At 42.4% G+C, this 15,666-nt stretch overlaps 1 protein-coding gene across 1 annotated transcript in view; it reads right to left on the bottom strand.

Moving 5' to 3' along the window:
* LOC311236013 (guanine nucleotide-binding protein subunit alpha-13-like) overlaps positions 1–15,666 on the bottom strand; it is a 45,758-nt gene that overhangs the window by 16,027 nt on the left and 14,065 nt on the right. The window contains exon 3 of the mRNA XM_084323590.1: positions 7,907–7,957. Coding sequence (XP_084179716.1) covers positions 7,907–7,957 — 51 coding nt within the window. The remainder of the gene's footprint in view (positions 1–7,906; positions 7,958–15,666) is intronic.

The raw sequence follows: 15,666 nt of genomic DNA, 5'->3' as shown, positions 1-15,666 counted from the left end.
CAACATGGATGCATGTACTCTGCCAGCATGTTTAATATCCATAATACTAAATGTTTGACTAAGATTTCTATGAAACTTTATTCTAAAAAAAAAAAAAAAAAATCAGATTTTTTTTTTTTTTTTTTTTAATATATAATTTTTTTTTAAAACTCATAAAATATATTGGGTCGCACCTAAATCGGCAGGGTCGGTCGGCAACCTGAAACCAACCATTATTTTTGTTAGGCCCTAGGATGGCTTAGAGTAGACGACAGAGTACAGCAACTTGCAATGGGCCTGGTCTACAAGATACACTATACGACCGGGGTACCCATGTACATGTCAAAATACTTCCCAAAGGTCAGTGAATACCACAACCACTACACCAGAGGAAGCTCAACAAATCATGTAAAACCCAGATTCGGCTCAAACAAGGGACTAAACACGTTTCGCAATTATGCCACAACAATGTGGAACGCCCTACCCAAAGCTAGGGGTAACAGTACTGTATATTTGAATACCGTTTATGTCACAAATGTATCAGTACTAAATACCTATATGTCCCTATGCCATAAATGTCATGTATGTTGTGTATGTCATAAATGTCTATATGAATTGAAAATGGGGGACCCTGATGGAAACAAGACAAACGTCTTTCTCAGGTCTGCATCCCCTTAACAATTGTATGTATTGAGCCATACTGTATTGTACCCATTCTGCAATCTGTTAAATAAAGTTTTCATTCATTCATTCATTCACCATCTTGCAAGTTGCAACGTTGTTTAAGATATCAATCAAAGCATTGCAACGTTAGAATAGTTAGGATATCAATTGTGCATGAAAGGACTATATTTATATTGTTTGATTAGTATGAGATTCCCTGGCAGATTTCGTACAGTCAAAATCCGTTGATCAACTTGAGTTTCAGTGAACACATTGCACTCACCAAAGTCTGCGGTGGTCGAGATGTAGTAACGTTACGTTAGTCCAGTTGACTCCAGCAGCGCCTCAAACATGTTCTTTATCTCGTTTCCATGTTGTATATTAATTATCTCTCCAAGTAGTTGCTAAATGGTTTGTTAGTTTGTTACTGCGTTCTTTTTATGTAGATTCATAGCGAGCGTTTGTTTTGTTTACAATAGAGAGGGTCTATTTCTTTCCGTAGCCGCATTTCTGGTTTGCGCATTTCCGATTGGCCACTGACTCGCCTCGTATCATTCTATGCGGGTGGCGAGTGGATTTGGATGAGTGACAGTCCTCGTAGTTAACGTATCTTTGAGCCAAAACACAAATGACATAACTAAAACGTTATTTTCTTTTCGCTCGACAAGAGAAATACGCGAGTGCTCTGCCTGGGCGCTGCCATTATCAGTCAGGAATCTCAGGAATAGTAAACAAAACACGCCCCCAGCATAGCGTTCCCCGCAGCCAGGCAGACAGGATATGAGGATAATAATAATAATAATAATCACTACCGCTCGCTATCAATCTACGCCGTATATAACGCAAATAACGCAGTGACGAACCATTCAGTAATGTAAGTAGCGTTACTGAATTTCAAAAGTAATGCGTTAGAGTACTAGTTGCGGCAAAAAGTAACTTCGTTTCTGTAACGCGTTACTTTGTAACGCGTTACTTTGTAACGCGTTAGTCCCAACACTGGTCATAATAGAACATTCTAGAACATTGAACCTTCTAGAACGTTTGTGGTGATGTCATAATAGAACCTTCTAGATGACATATTGGTTATAGCTGAATCCCTGATAGTTTCCTGTAAAGAAAGAGGGTTTAAAGGGCCAAGTCACCTAATAAGGTATTTGCATTCCCTGATAAACTGATATAGATTTACCGATGATAACCTCAGAGACGTCTGAACGAACCCCAATGTGTTGATCCAATCAACCTAGGCCTTGATATCGAACTAACCCTCCCGAAAGGAGAGGTTACTGAAAGAACCTAAAAGGGATACTTCAAAGCATTACTTGTACTTTACGTCTGTATGTATTATTACTGTTTAGCTAGCGCGCTTTTAATTAAAACACCGGTTATTGTTATAACTCTGCCTCTGGTCTACTATTCTGTTAAGTGTGCATATTACTCCTCTCCTCATTCGAACCTAGAACTGTGCCCGTGGCGAACAGCTGTTACTGTTAGTGACACAAGTGCTACACGCCGTCGTGTCACGTGAGGTAAAAAAATGGGACGACCAATCAGAGGCCACGCTTCAGGACGCACTAGACGCCGCCGACTGGGGAATGTTCAAGAGGAGTAACGGTGACGTCAGCGATTTCACAGACGCTGTGGTGTCATTCATAACAACACAGGCTGATAGTATCGTCCCCACAAAGAAGGCGAGGGTGTTCCCAAACCAGAAAACATGGGTGGACAGTACTATCAGAGCAGCCCTGAACTCTCGCACCACTGCTTATAACCGGGGCAGAGAGTCAGGAAACATGGAAGAGTACAAGACAACAGTCTACACTCTGCGCAAGGCTGTCAAACTTGCTAAGAGGACGTATGCCGACAAGATGGAGGCACAAATGGCACAGAATGACACAAGAGGCTTATGGCAGGGACTGAGGGCTATAACTGACTACAAAGTCAGCGCCCCCTCAATGGGGAGCGACGACGCCTCCCTTGCGGACCAGCTCAACACCTTCTACGCGCGGTTTGGTGCAAACAGTGGCACTGCTAGCCCAACGGCTAGCGACGTCACTGGTGCGCCGGCTGTTGTGGAGGGGGGGGGGGGCATCCGCGGGGGGGGGCGGGGACGCTCTCTCATTGACGGTACACAGTGTGAGAAGAGCATTTATGCAGGTGAACACCAGGAAGGCTGCTGGCCCAGATGGTATAACAGGACGCATACTTAAGTCCTGTGCCAACCAGCTTGCCCCGGTGTTCACCGCCATATTTAATCAATCCCTGGCGGAGTCAGTGGTCCCTGCCTGCTTCAAGATGTCTACCATCATCCCTGTACCGAAGAAACCCTCCCCAACATGTCCAAATGACTACAGACCGGTGGCACTCACCTCTGTGGTCATGAAATGTTTTGAGAGGCTGGTCAAGGACCACATTTGTGCCTCCCTCCCCAGTGATATGGACCCTATGCAATTTGCATACAGGACAAACAGGTCCACTGATGACGCAGTCTCCCAGGTACTGCACAGCACCCTCTCCCACCTTGACAGTCAGAAGGGGGGCTATGTGAGACTGTTGTTCATTGACTACAGCTCAGCGTTCAACACCATAGTCCCCACCAGACTGTAGAGCCATATGAAATCCGCGTTCACGGAATCGCGGACGGAATCGCGGAATTGACCAATAAAAATGGAATCAACTGCAAAACGTGGAATATTGCAGAATTTGGCCTAATCTGGACTGAAATTCCGTTTTTGGGTGGAACGCTTGGTGCACACGCGACCGGGGAGGCGGACGCTAGAGCGGGTTACACACAACACAGGCAGTCTCCCAAGCGTCTCGCTGCTTCGGTGTTTACATCGTCAAGAAGCTAATAAATTCCCCAATAAGCCCTCAATTCAGAGCAGAGCAGTATCCTAATGACTTTTATGCCTCCGGCGATAAGGTGTTTTGCTAATTCTGTCAACGTTCCGTGGACTGGACCCGCAAAAACACTTGCGACACTATTGTGATTAAATAGCTATGAATGAATGAATGAAAACTTTATTTAACAGATTGCAGAATGGGTACAATACAGTACGGCTCAATACATACAATTGTTAAGGGGATGCAGACCTGAGAAAGACGTTTGTCTTGTTTCCATCAGGGTCCCCCATTTTCAATTCATATAGACGTTAGGACATGATCGCTTCTTGCTAAATCTAGTGCACCCATCCATTTGTTTAATGCAAACGAGTCATTATACACTGCCCTTTATAATCGAAATAAACTTAAATAGCTATGAAACGTTTTACAGTACATAGGACTATAGATGGAAATGATAGCTTCTTGCTAAATCTGGTGCAATCCATTTGTTTAATGCAAACGATTGTCATTATACACTGTCCTTTATAAACGAAATAAACTAAACTAAAGGTGCCTAAATTATGCATTACTATATTTCATCACAATAAAATAGATATAGCTAGGCTACTGACATTGTGATAATGTCAGTAGTAGCTAGCTGTATCTATTGTTTACACTTGAAATGTGTATTTTTATTTTGTCACAATATTATTTGAAAAGTATTGTGTAAAATGTAACTGTATTTCTGAGTTGCAGCACTTAAAAACATTAAATGGACTGTTATATCATATTCAATTGTAGACATTTATTCATTCCCACTTATTAGACACTATTTCTGATGGTAAAATGAGCATAAAAAGCAAAATACAGAATTCTGAAATATTAAAACGGAAAAAACGGAATTTGGGAAAAAATAAAATGGAATTTGGAAAATAATAAAACGGATTTCATATGGCTCTACCAGACTGGTGGACAAGCTGATCGAGCTGGGTCTGAGCTCCGCCCTGAGCGCCTGGGTACTGGACTTTCTGAGTGAAAGACCCCAGGCGGTCAGGGTGGGGGGTCAGACCTCCAACACCATCACCCTGAGCATCGGGTCCCCCCAGGGCTGTGTTCTAAGCCCACTGCTGTACTCACTCTACACACACGATTGTGTGGCCAAGTTCAGCTCCAACTCCATAGTGAAGTTCGCAGACGACACGTGGTGGTGGGGCTGATCTCGGACAACGACGAGAAGGCCTACCGGGAGGAGGTTGAGGTACTGGAACGCTGGTGCCAGGACAACAGCCTGCTCCTGAACATTGGTAAAACCAAGGAGCTGATCGTGGATTATAGGAGAGGACAGCAGGAGACACACACACCACTGATGATTAACGGGGCTACCGTGGACAGGGTGAGCAGCTTTAAGTACCTGGGGGTCCACATCTCAGAGGATCTGACATGGTCAACACACATAGACACAGTAGTAAAGAAGGCGAAACAGCGCCTCTACCACCTGAGACAGTTAAGGAAGTTCAGAGTATCGGGGAAGATACTCCAGTCCTTCTACTCAGGAGCTGTAGAGAGCATCTTGACCGGAAACATCACTGCCTGGTATGGAAACAGCACGGCACAGGACAAGAAGGCCCTACAGAGAGTGGTGCGCTCAGCCGAGCGTACCACGGGTATTGCACTACCTCCCCTGCAGGTTCTATACAACAAGAGGTGCAAATCCAGAGCCTGCAGGATAATGAAAGACCCTCACCACCCCAATAACAGCCTGTTCCAGCTGCTGAGGTCAGGCAGACGCCTGCGAACCCCAGCTACTAGGACAGAGCGGCTTAGGCTCAGCTTCTTCCCCCAGGCCATCAGAGCCCTGAACAATGAACATTGAGTGCCACAGAACACTGAACTATCCACACACAAGCACACATGAACACGCACACGACACGCACGCTGTGCACGCTCACACACTAGCAGCCACTTAACACTTTAACATGAGCGGGCACACACTCATGACGCACACACGCACACTTATGGCCAAAAGGAAAGGCCACTTTAAATTAGAATAACAGGAACAGTGTATTGCACTACCAAAGCTACCTAGCATGTCCTATATGCTCTGTAAATAACTATGTACAGATCAGGGTTTCCGTTAGAAAAAATTGTTGCCGGCCTCAGTGTCCGGTAGATTTCAATCTACCGGTCAAATGAGAGAAATTCCGGTCAGAGTTTATTGAGCTTAAAAACAATTGATAGGCAAAAGAATGACAACAAAACAAAAGAATGACATCATCAAGCCATGTAGATTTATAATATTTTTACTTAAAACTAGGCTACTTTTGCGTATAAAGTCATTATATTCCAAATAAAATAAGTACCGAGACTTGTGCTGCTGCCGACTTTAAATCAAATAGGTGTCTGTGGGCAGTCGCCCGACATTAATAAACAACAGTCTGTTATAATCACATTTTTATGAGCTAACTAATTCCGTTATATTGGATATTTGTATTAATTATATCAAGCGAAGAACTGAGAAATTTGGCAGAGAGAGACGGCAACATTATCGTGGGTTTGCGTGACGACTCAATCTCTCTCTCCACCTCCCAATGACTTATTTGCGAGAGTATGTCGATGCAGAGCAGCAGATTCAGCTGTTATTGGCTCTTTTCTGGGGACCGCACAGCATCGCCCCCCACCCAACATTGAATTGAAAATGGCTGAATTGGAGTACTGCTGGAGTACTGCATTGTGCTGCTGCTGCTCCGGCTCTGCAGCTTTACAAAAGTTCGCACACCCAGCACTAAGCTCTCGCTGACAACGTCGTTGTCATTATTAGAAGCAACGATGAAACAAATGTAATGATTGTTTCGTTCATCGCATAGGCTATTTAATTTTAGCCTATTTTAATACAATTCAAATAATCAAATTGTGCTTAGACTCAGGGAATTATTTTCACCGGACATTAAGACCGGAGAGATTCAACAGATTTTGCCGGTCAAATACCGGTAATTACCGGCTAACGGAAACGCTGGTACAGATACCGAGATGTCACACCATGTTACCTGTTAATTGCACAATGTTGTTTTTTATTGGATTCTATTATATGTTGTACCACTGTATTGCACATCGTTGCGGGCAAGACCACCCGCATTTCATTGTATACTTGTATGCCGTGACAATTAAAACTCTTGACTTGACTTGACTTAAAGGACATTTGGGGAGACAGAGTGATTTTCAAAACAATGCTTTCTAATTCATTATCTGAGGACCAGTGAATCTGGGTGCAGTGAATGTGGTCTTTAACATAAAACATCAGACCTCCCCCCTTTCCTTCAGATCTATCTTTTCTGAACATGTTGTACCAGGTACAGACAGAGCAGCCGCTGGAGAGTTGCTGTGCAGCCAGGTTTCAGATAGACACAGGAAGGAAGTCTAGGTTGGATTATGAAAGCAGATGTTTGATCTGGTCACTTTTGGGGTGTGGGGTGGGGTGACACTGCGTACAAGGTTCCCAGAAAACCCTAGCATTATTAACAGACTGAAAGAATTATCACTTTTTGTGTATTTTAATTGCTGGGTTCAGTGAACGCACGACACGACAGTGGAACCATGTTTTGTGTCCGTGTTTCTGGTCCGACTAGTTAGTAGTGACGGCATGTCCAGTTACTTTGGCTTATTTTTTAATTTTTAATTTTTTTTTTCATGGCCGCACCTACTTTCAGGGGAAAACACAAACACAGTTCCTATTGACCACTGTGGTCTTGGACATGTATAAAAACCGTCAGAAGAACGCTTACATTGTTTGAAAAGTTTGTTTAGTTAGTGAATCATGTAAAGTTGAGCAATTATTTTCCAACACTGGCCACCATTGATCGTTCACACCATTGTGAAAAGTTAGGTTTGATCCGTTTCCAGACATGCCTATTCCCCCATTCAACTGCAGGATATTTCCTAATTTCCCTACCTGGACATTTAATATTATAGTTATCCCTGTGTTTTATGTAGTTTATGAACAAACACTGTCTAATCCTCATTTATCCCCCCCCCCCCTTCCCACAAAAAAATAGGTGTGACGCGATCAAAATAAAGGCATGGCGATCAGAATTCGGTGCAGATGACGTCTTGCCCGGTGTGATGAATGAACAAGCTCAGTCTCTGACTCAATGTGACACCTGGACAAATTGCAGACCGGAGAGATCTGAGCCACTGCAGGTGAAACGGATACTGAAACGGACCCCTGCGAACACACCGCAGCATACAAACTCAAACACACCATCTTTCCAGTCGTTTCTAGTTAGAGACACATCTTTCTTTGCTCTAGAAAGTTTGGCATAAAAATATGCATGCCTTCGCGGCACCACGGTATTAGTCAGACGCAGTCTTTGAAATGCCTATAGACACGTATGACCCATGATGGTTAGGTGACGTGACGTGAATATGATTCATCATTAAAACTACTTACCGGCTCGCCAAGTTTATCCACATTGTCCAAGAAGTACTTCACCGACTCACCCTGGGTAGAGAGAAGGGGAGAGCGAGAAAGAGTCACGAGAGAAGAATTCCTACATTATACTAGTTACAAATTCTACGTGGCCCAAAATTCAAACGCATCTTCACCCGCCACAGAATCAGAACAAGAACGTATCATTTACAGGCAAATTGACGCACGTGTTTCGGTGTGTTCATGCAGGACCGGATGCTTTGCTTATGTGACTGATGATGCAAAGTGCACGTCGTATACGTTTGCCAATGTGCCTTTGAAGTGCATGCGTGTCTGTGGCTTCAGCAGAGGGTTATTCATGCTGTCCTGGTGGAGTTCCAGAGAAAAGGGTATGTGCCCAGACACGAGGCTCTAGCATTACTAGGACTGGAGCACATTCCTCTGTGTGTGTGTGTGTAGCAGTGGTGGAAAGTAACTAGTATTTGTACTCAAGTACTGTACTTCATCAACCTTTATTTATTCTCGAATTGAGGTCACCCTCATTTTCAATGTAGTCGAGACATTAGACATTTCAATGAATGCACACATTTCTACAATATAACAAAAAATACTTAACTACAACTTCGAGCTACTTGTACTTTACACGAGTTACAGTATTTTCATTTTTAGGAGACTTTATACTTTTACTCCACTACATTTATCTGAAAACCATCAGTTACTTTGAAGAAAAAGTACAAAAATTTATGAAGATCATATATATACTTTCACAGTTGAAGCCTGTGGACCTCAAGAGGACATAATCAGAGCAGCATAACTGGACCACATACCACTTTAACATGACCTTTAGAGGTCAATGGTTAGAGGGTTGAATGCTCCCAAGCACTGGAATACACAAACGTCATGTAGAATGCATTCTTTTACTATAGATACTTTTACTATAAATACTGCTCTACTTTTACTTAGGTAGCATTTTACTTAGAGGACTTTCACTTTTACCAAAGTACTAATTTATCTGGGTATTTCTACTTTTACTTAAGTAAAATAACTGTACTTCTTCCACCACAGTTGTAGACTAGAAAACTAAACTAGAAAATACCCACAATCACTGATTCTACTCAAGCAATCTCTATTATCAACCGTAGGTTGCCGGCTCTATTTGTCTATAGAGAAAGTCCCCTTCTTTGCAGGGCTATAACTTTTTAAATTCTATTGCTACATTGCCATTATTAGGGCCCATTCAAAGTCCTATATGTATTGTTCATTGTGTAGCAACGTTAAACTTTTTCATTCACATATTCATAGTAAAGTATGGTCTAATGTATAAGTATGTTTTCATCTCTTTCTGCAGCTTTCTCCAGAACGTGATCTATAGCCCCAAATGCATTATATTGATGATGCAATACAGTTTTATGGCAATCAGCGCGATATAAAAAATTCCAACTAGACGTACTTCTAGAAGTTACTACACATCATCTGATGTTGACCGGATGGGCTAGGGGGCGTTTATAATTCCGTGGGCAGCGTTATACCAATCATCTAATGTGGGTCAAATGTTGATCATAGCAGTTAGTATCGAAGACGGTAATTTTACACGCTAAAACTCACCCCAGTCTCCGCGCGCCGTTGGGCGATCATCGTAGAGTAGAAATTGTATCATTATGGGATGTAGATTTACCCGGTCCATTTCCAGCTTGTATAATGGTATATACGTCCAAATCATGTTGTTTATCGAGTTATTGGCAATCGATCGCTATGTAGTGTGTCGAGATCGAGCCTCGGGACCTATAGCGAGTGCCCGGAAGTAATACGGGCGACCAGCACAACCTCTACGGCACTTCCTGTTAAGCGATTGCGCCGATCGGCCACCAGATGGCGCTCCTGAACCGCCAGAGAGCTCAGTGGGTCCTCCTGGTGGATCTCAGGCCAGCGGAGGGGAAATATGAATCCGGTCCCAGATTTTTGAAATATTGATATCAAAGACGCTGTAAAGCGTCTTCGGCAACTTGAGCATGGCCGGGAATGACGTGTTTAGGCGTTTCCCGGCACCCAAAGTGTTAACACTGAATTTAGAATGCACACAATATCATATCTCAATATTTGTATTCTAAAAAAACGGAACTGACGTCGACATTGGTGATGTTGCCTCGTCAGCCTAGGAGTGTACAGTACAGTAACCCTTCCTACTCTGTGTAATGTTCCGTATTCGCCTTTTGATCTTTCAAAAACGCGCCTGACCTGAAAAACCGGTGTGTGTGTGTGGGGCTAAGGTTACAAGAGGAGGAGGAGTAGGCGGCCATACAGACAGGTACAGGTCTATAAAGTGAATTCTATTCTGGTCACAAATACGGATGAACAATTATTTTGACAGACTTGTTGTGACATGACTGACGATATTAGAGGGAATGCTCGTTTTTGTGTAATTATTCTTGTTTTCATTGAAAAACACATTCAAATGATCATGGTGTGCATTTTATTTTTGCTGCGGGTATCTGTAACAAACAAAGATGTTTTCTTAAGTGTAGAATACGATTTGTAGGCAGGGACATCTCTGCAGCACCACTATACTTGATCATTTTGACACATTTTCACGTTTTGCGCCTCCCACGATTTGGATGTTGCACTAGATCATATTGTGATTTCAATAGAATTTTGATTAGGTGTGGCTGGATAGTAAGAGGTCTAGATTAGTTTTGAAACGGTACAATCAAGTGTAGCTACGCCTCTGAAATCAGTACCGTTCAGTATGACACAAGATTGTGTGTGTGTGCATCCTGTGAAAACAAAACTGAAACAGAGGCTAATACAACACTGTCTCAGTCAAAATGAAGCAGGGGAGCTGATCCGTCTGTCTGTGTTTGTTTTGAACAGTTTCACTACCACACTACCAAATGGTTAACCCTTTCACTGCGACAATACAGAAGGTTTCACTGTGACACGACAAAGGGTTAACCCTTTCACTACCACATTACAGAAGGTTAACCCTTTAAGAAATTAATAAAGGGTTAATAATTATTCCTCAGTGAGGAGTATCAAGTCTGTTGGACAGGACTGATGATGAAGCCGTCTCTACCAGATTTGTGTCATTTTTGACAGGCAGAAAAGAGGAGGAACCTTTGGAAGTGATGGGACACATCACCGTCCACCACAAAGCCGTTTGTTTCTGCAAAATCACATTTAGGTTAACTGGGTTGTAACCAACGGAAAGCAATACGGTCAGTCTTTTTTTCTTCCATTTGTTTTGTGATGGATCAGTGTAGCCGCTCCAGAATACTAGTACTCAGACAGACAGAGCAGGTCTCTTGAGTTTGTCTAATAAGTGTCCAGTTTGTCTGTCTAATCATCAGTGCGTGGTGGCCATGTAATAATAATAAAACTGAAATTCTCAGGAGTAATTATTGTGGAATTTTAATGTGAGGACTGAGATTTTGTTCAGCTTCAGGTGCATCATTTGATTTGTTATAACTGTTTTAGCGCACCCTCTCGGAGCACAGCCGACTCTCAGTGTGTGTAGGGGGCGTGGCCTTCTGTTCATTGAAAGGAGATGTCAAGTTAATATGATACATGAAGCTTTCGAATGTAAACAGGTTCATGAGAACAGTGTGATCGGTTGCTATGGGATATTAACATCGGCTAACCTGTGGTAGCAGAATAAATTGCCACAGCTGTGGATGTTTTTGAAAAACTAAAAGTAACTCAATTGTAGCAATCTGGTTTTGTTACTCATTTGTGAAATAGCTAGTTGGTATTCTTTACAACTACTGACAATTGACAAGACAATAAGGGTAACCGGAGTAGATTATGCAATGTTTTCAAGGAAGCAGACTGGATATCTGAAATGGTTAGATTCTGGGGATAGAGATCAAAGGGCTTTTAGTCAGAATTTTCACAACAACAGTTCTAACATATTGGGCAATTTTACATATACATATGTAATATACATACAATACCTTATGTTAAAAAATGCGAAGAGATTGATATAGTATGTATGTATTTATGTGTGTGAGAGAAGCTATAAGCATGTTAACCTTTACTAGGGCTGGGAGATTTGAAGGAAATAACATTTAACATCATGATAATCACAAGGAATTATTCTCTATGAATCACAATCTGTTCACGTATGCAAAATCACTTTTAAATAATTGATAACTGCATAGTAATAGTAAGCAGGATATCAAACCAAAATTATGTCATTTTGTAAGGACATCTTCTCATATATTGAGATCTGTTAGTTTGAGGTAATATGTTCTCATTATCATTATTCAACACACCATCATCCCCTCCAAACTCGGTGACCTCGACATCTACCCCTCCCTCTGCAACTAGATACTTGTCTTCCTAACCAACAGACCCCAGTATATTAGGTTAGACAATCTCACCTCCCCCACCCTCAGTGTGTCACCCTGAACACCAGCATCCCACAGGGCTGTGTGCTGAGCTCTCTCTCCTTTACTCCCTCTTCACTCATGACTGCATTCCTGTACATGGCTCCAACACCATTATCAAGTTTGCAGATGACTCGACGGTGGTGGGCGTGGGCCTCATCAAAAACAACGATGAGTCTGTGGTGCGTGCAGACAACAACCTGGCCCTCAACACCAAGAATACCAAGGAGCTCTTCATGGACTTCAGAAAGACCAGAGCTGGCACGCACCCCCGTCCCCCCACCCGTATCAAGGGGAAGGAGGTTGCAGGGCTGTACGCTAAGCTTTTTCACTAGGGGCACACTTGCCCCTAAATGAGAAATTTAGGGGCAAAGAATATTTTTTAGGGGCACATTTTTAAATAACTATTTTACCATTATAGTAGGGCTGGGCGATATGGCCTCTAAATGATATCGCGATATTTTGACATTTCCTCTAAAGCACTTAAAAATGCTTGATTTAACCCTTTGATGCATACAGTCACGCCAATATGATGATTATAATAAGTCCCTGCAACATATGTTTGCATTATTAAACCATGAAGATGCTTTAAAAAATAATTTAATGAAAATGTACTAAGAGTAGTCTACTGACACACTAATAAAAAAAATTATTTACATCTAAGACAATTTATATAAAAACTCTTGGGTGCCTTTTACACAGTACTGTGTTTTCTATCCACTTTAGCCAAACACACACATATGTATATATATATATATATATATATATATACACACACACTACTGTGAGAAAATAATAATCACACAGACTTAATGATTTTAGAATATTTCAGATAATGAAATTAAATGTTTATATCATCAACTATACAGTTAGTATTTATACTGTGTGTAACATTTGGCTACTTTAAATCATTGAATGTAGAGAGAGAGCGAGAGAGAGAGAGAGAGAGAGAGAGAGGGGGGGGGGGGGGGGGCGAGAACGAACAAGAGAGCCAGCCCCCCCCCTTGTTCTAGGTTCGCGTTTTGATCGTCTAAGCTGCCGTAGGTGATGACGTCACACTCGAATGTAAACAGGAAGAGATGGAGATGGAAACACACGGAGATCGAAATTGAATGATATACAGAAATGAATAACCAATAAATATGAAGTTATGTTTAAACTTCTGTTGTCAAGCGTTGTCAATATAACCCACCCCCTTTCCTCACGAATGGAACTAGTCTTGTGGAGTCCGCTTTGACCGTTTTCCAGGGTTAGCAGAGATCGCTAGTTAGCTTTGCATAATCCTAATGGATACCTTGGTTAGAAGCTACCGTTAGCTCATTGCTCGTGTCAATTAAATTGCATGTTATTAAAGGTCCGCGCTGGTCTGTCTAATGAAATTACAACCGCAACATTATATTGCACTGTACAGCCCTGGTTGTAGGCTAATGTTTTACTACAATTTGTATGGATTAATTTAGGAGTGAAATGCGAATGAAGGGTTGAAATCACCACTCGCAAGCTTGCCCCCAGATATTATTTTAAACTCGCACGGACCAAATTAGGGGGCAATTTGCGATCATATCATCGCACTGTACAGCCCTGGGTTGAGTGTCTCCACAGGGAGCGAAATTAACTTTTTGACTCACCGGCCAGTGGCGGGTAGATGGGAAGAATCTACCCGCCAAGCATATTTCTTACCTGCCAAATTTTTTTTGATTAAAAAATAAAATATATATATATATTTTATATACATTTTTTTTTAAATAAAATATATATTATATAATCATACTTGTAGTTGTATTATCTGCGAGACATCACCACCACGCAATAAGTCAAAATGCTCGCTATCTGCAAACAGCTCCACTGTCTGTGTGTACTCTAGTAGCCTCCAGCTCCAAAAAGGATTCTCCTGTGCTGCAGCGGGACCCTATACTAATACTCTACATTCAGCATGCAAGGATTCTCCGGCGCTGCAGCTGGACCCTATTGGTATAACGTTAGGGTTCTTTGGTCAAATCACATTCATAAAGCCCTCAGCTACAATACGCATTGAATCAATGTTATAAGACATTGATATCAGGAGCTATCTGTAGCTACTGCTAGCCCGCTAGGTAACGTTAAGACAATTTAGTTTACTGCGACATATAGATCTAACGTGAGCTAGCTAACGTGAGCTAGCTAACGAGGGAACGGAGGTATTATGCACTCGAGTAGACTATTGCTGGAGCATTTGTTGATATCAGTAGCTAGCCAGCTAGATACCGTTAGACAATGCCTCGTCATGTATTAAACTAAAAGTGAATAGTTGACTGGGTCATTGTTTAAACAGTAACGGTAGCTCATGGAGGTCCGGTCTAGACGAGAGCAGACTGCCTGCTCTGTGTTGATATGAGCAGAAGCCAATAGTATCGCCCGGCTGGGCAGATATGACTCGTTGCCACGGTTTCTTTCAAAATAAGAGTATCATACGAACCGAATGCTGCTAACTGCCGGAGCCATCGATATTATGACTGGAACTGCGCTTGGAGCGGAAATGAGACCCGCACAGATTTTCAAAATAAGAGTATCGTTATGAACTACACGTCTACACGCCACACGGCGGGCAGACACCCCAGTGGCAAGCGCCAAAGGTAAAAACTGAGCGCCCCTGGCGGGCGGCAGGCTTTAATTTCGCCCCCTGTGTCTCCAGCTTCAAGTTTCTGGGTGTCCACATCTCTGAGGACCTCTCTTGGTCCCTTGGCCCTGGTCAAGAAAGCTCATCACCAGTGTCTCTTCTTCCTGAGGAGACTGAGGAAAGCCCACCCGTCTCCTCAGATTCTGGTGAACTTCTACTGATGTGCTATAGAAAGCACTCACTGTTCATACCATTTCTACCGTAGCTTTTTTTTTTTATCTTCCATATTCTACATATATTTCATATTATCTACTCATATTATTTAAACCAGTGGTTCCCAAAGTCGGGTCGCGACCCAAAGGTGGGCCGCGAGCAGCCACGGGAGGGCCGCGAGATGATTTTTATTTTTTTTTGTCATGCCACTGAACTCAGGTCGCTTTCACACAGGGGCTGTTTGGTCCGGATTATCGGACCAGAATTCGATAGTCCGGTTTTTCGGGTTTGTGTGAATGCGCGTCAAACTCGGCCCGCGGACCAAACACACGAAATCTGGTTCGCCTGAAAACGTAGGTCTCGGTTCGCTTCATCGGACCAAACGCGAACCAAATATAGGAAGTGATTATTATTACTAGGGATGCTCGATATTGGCTTTTTTACCGATACCGATATTCCGATATTGTCCAACTCTTAATTTCCGATACCGATATCAACCGATACCGATATATGCAGGGTTTCCCCGTCCAAAAAACTGAATAATTTCAGGTAACTAATCATTTCACTGGATATATATATAACAAATATTG

Source organism: Notolepis coatsorum (assembly GCF_963971535.1).
Source record: "Notolepis coatsorum genome assembly, chromosome: 10".
Taxonomy (NCBI): Eukaryota; Metazoa; Chordata; class Actinopteri; order Aulopiformes; family Paralepididae; genus Notolepis; species Notolepis coatsorum.
Note: the sequence above shows the minus strand (reverse complement) of the source record. Positions and strands in the feature narration are given on the sequence as shown.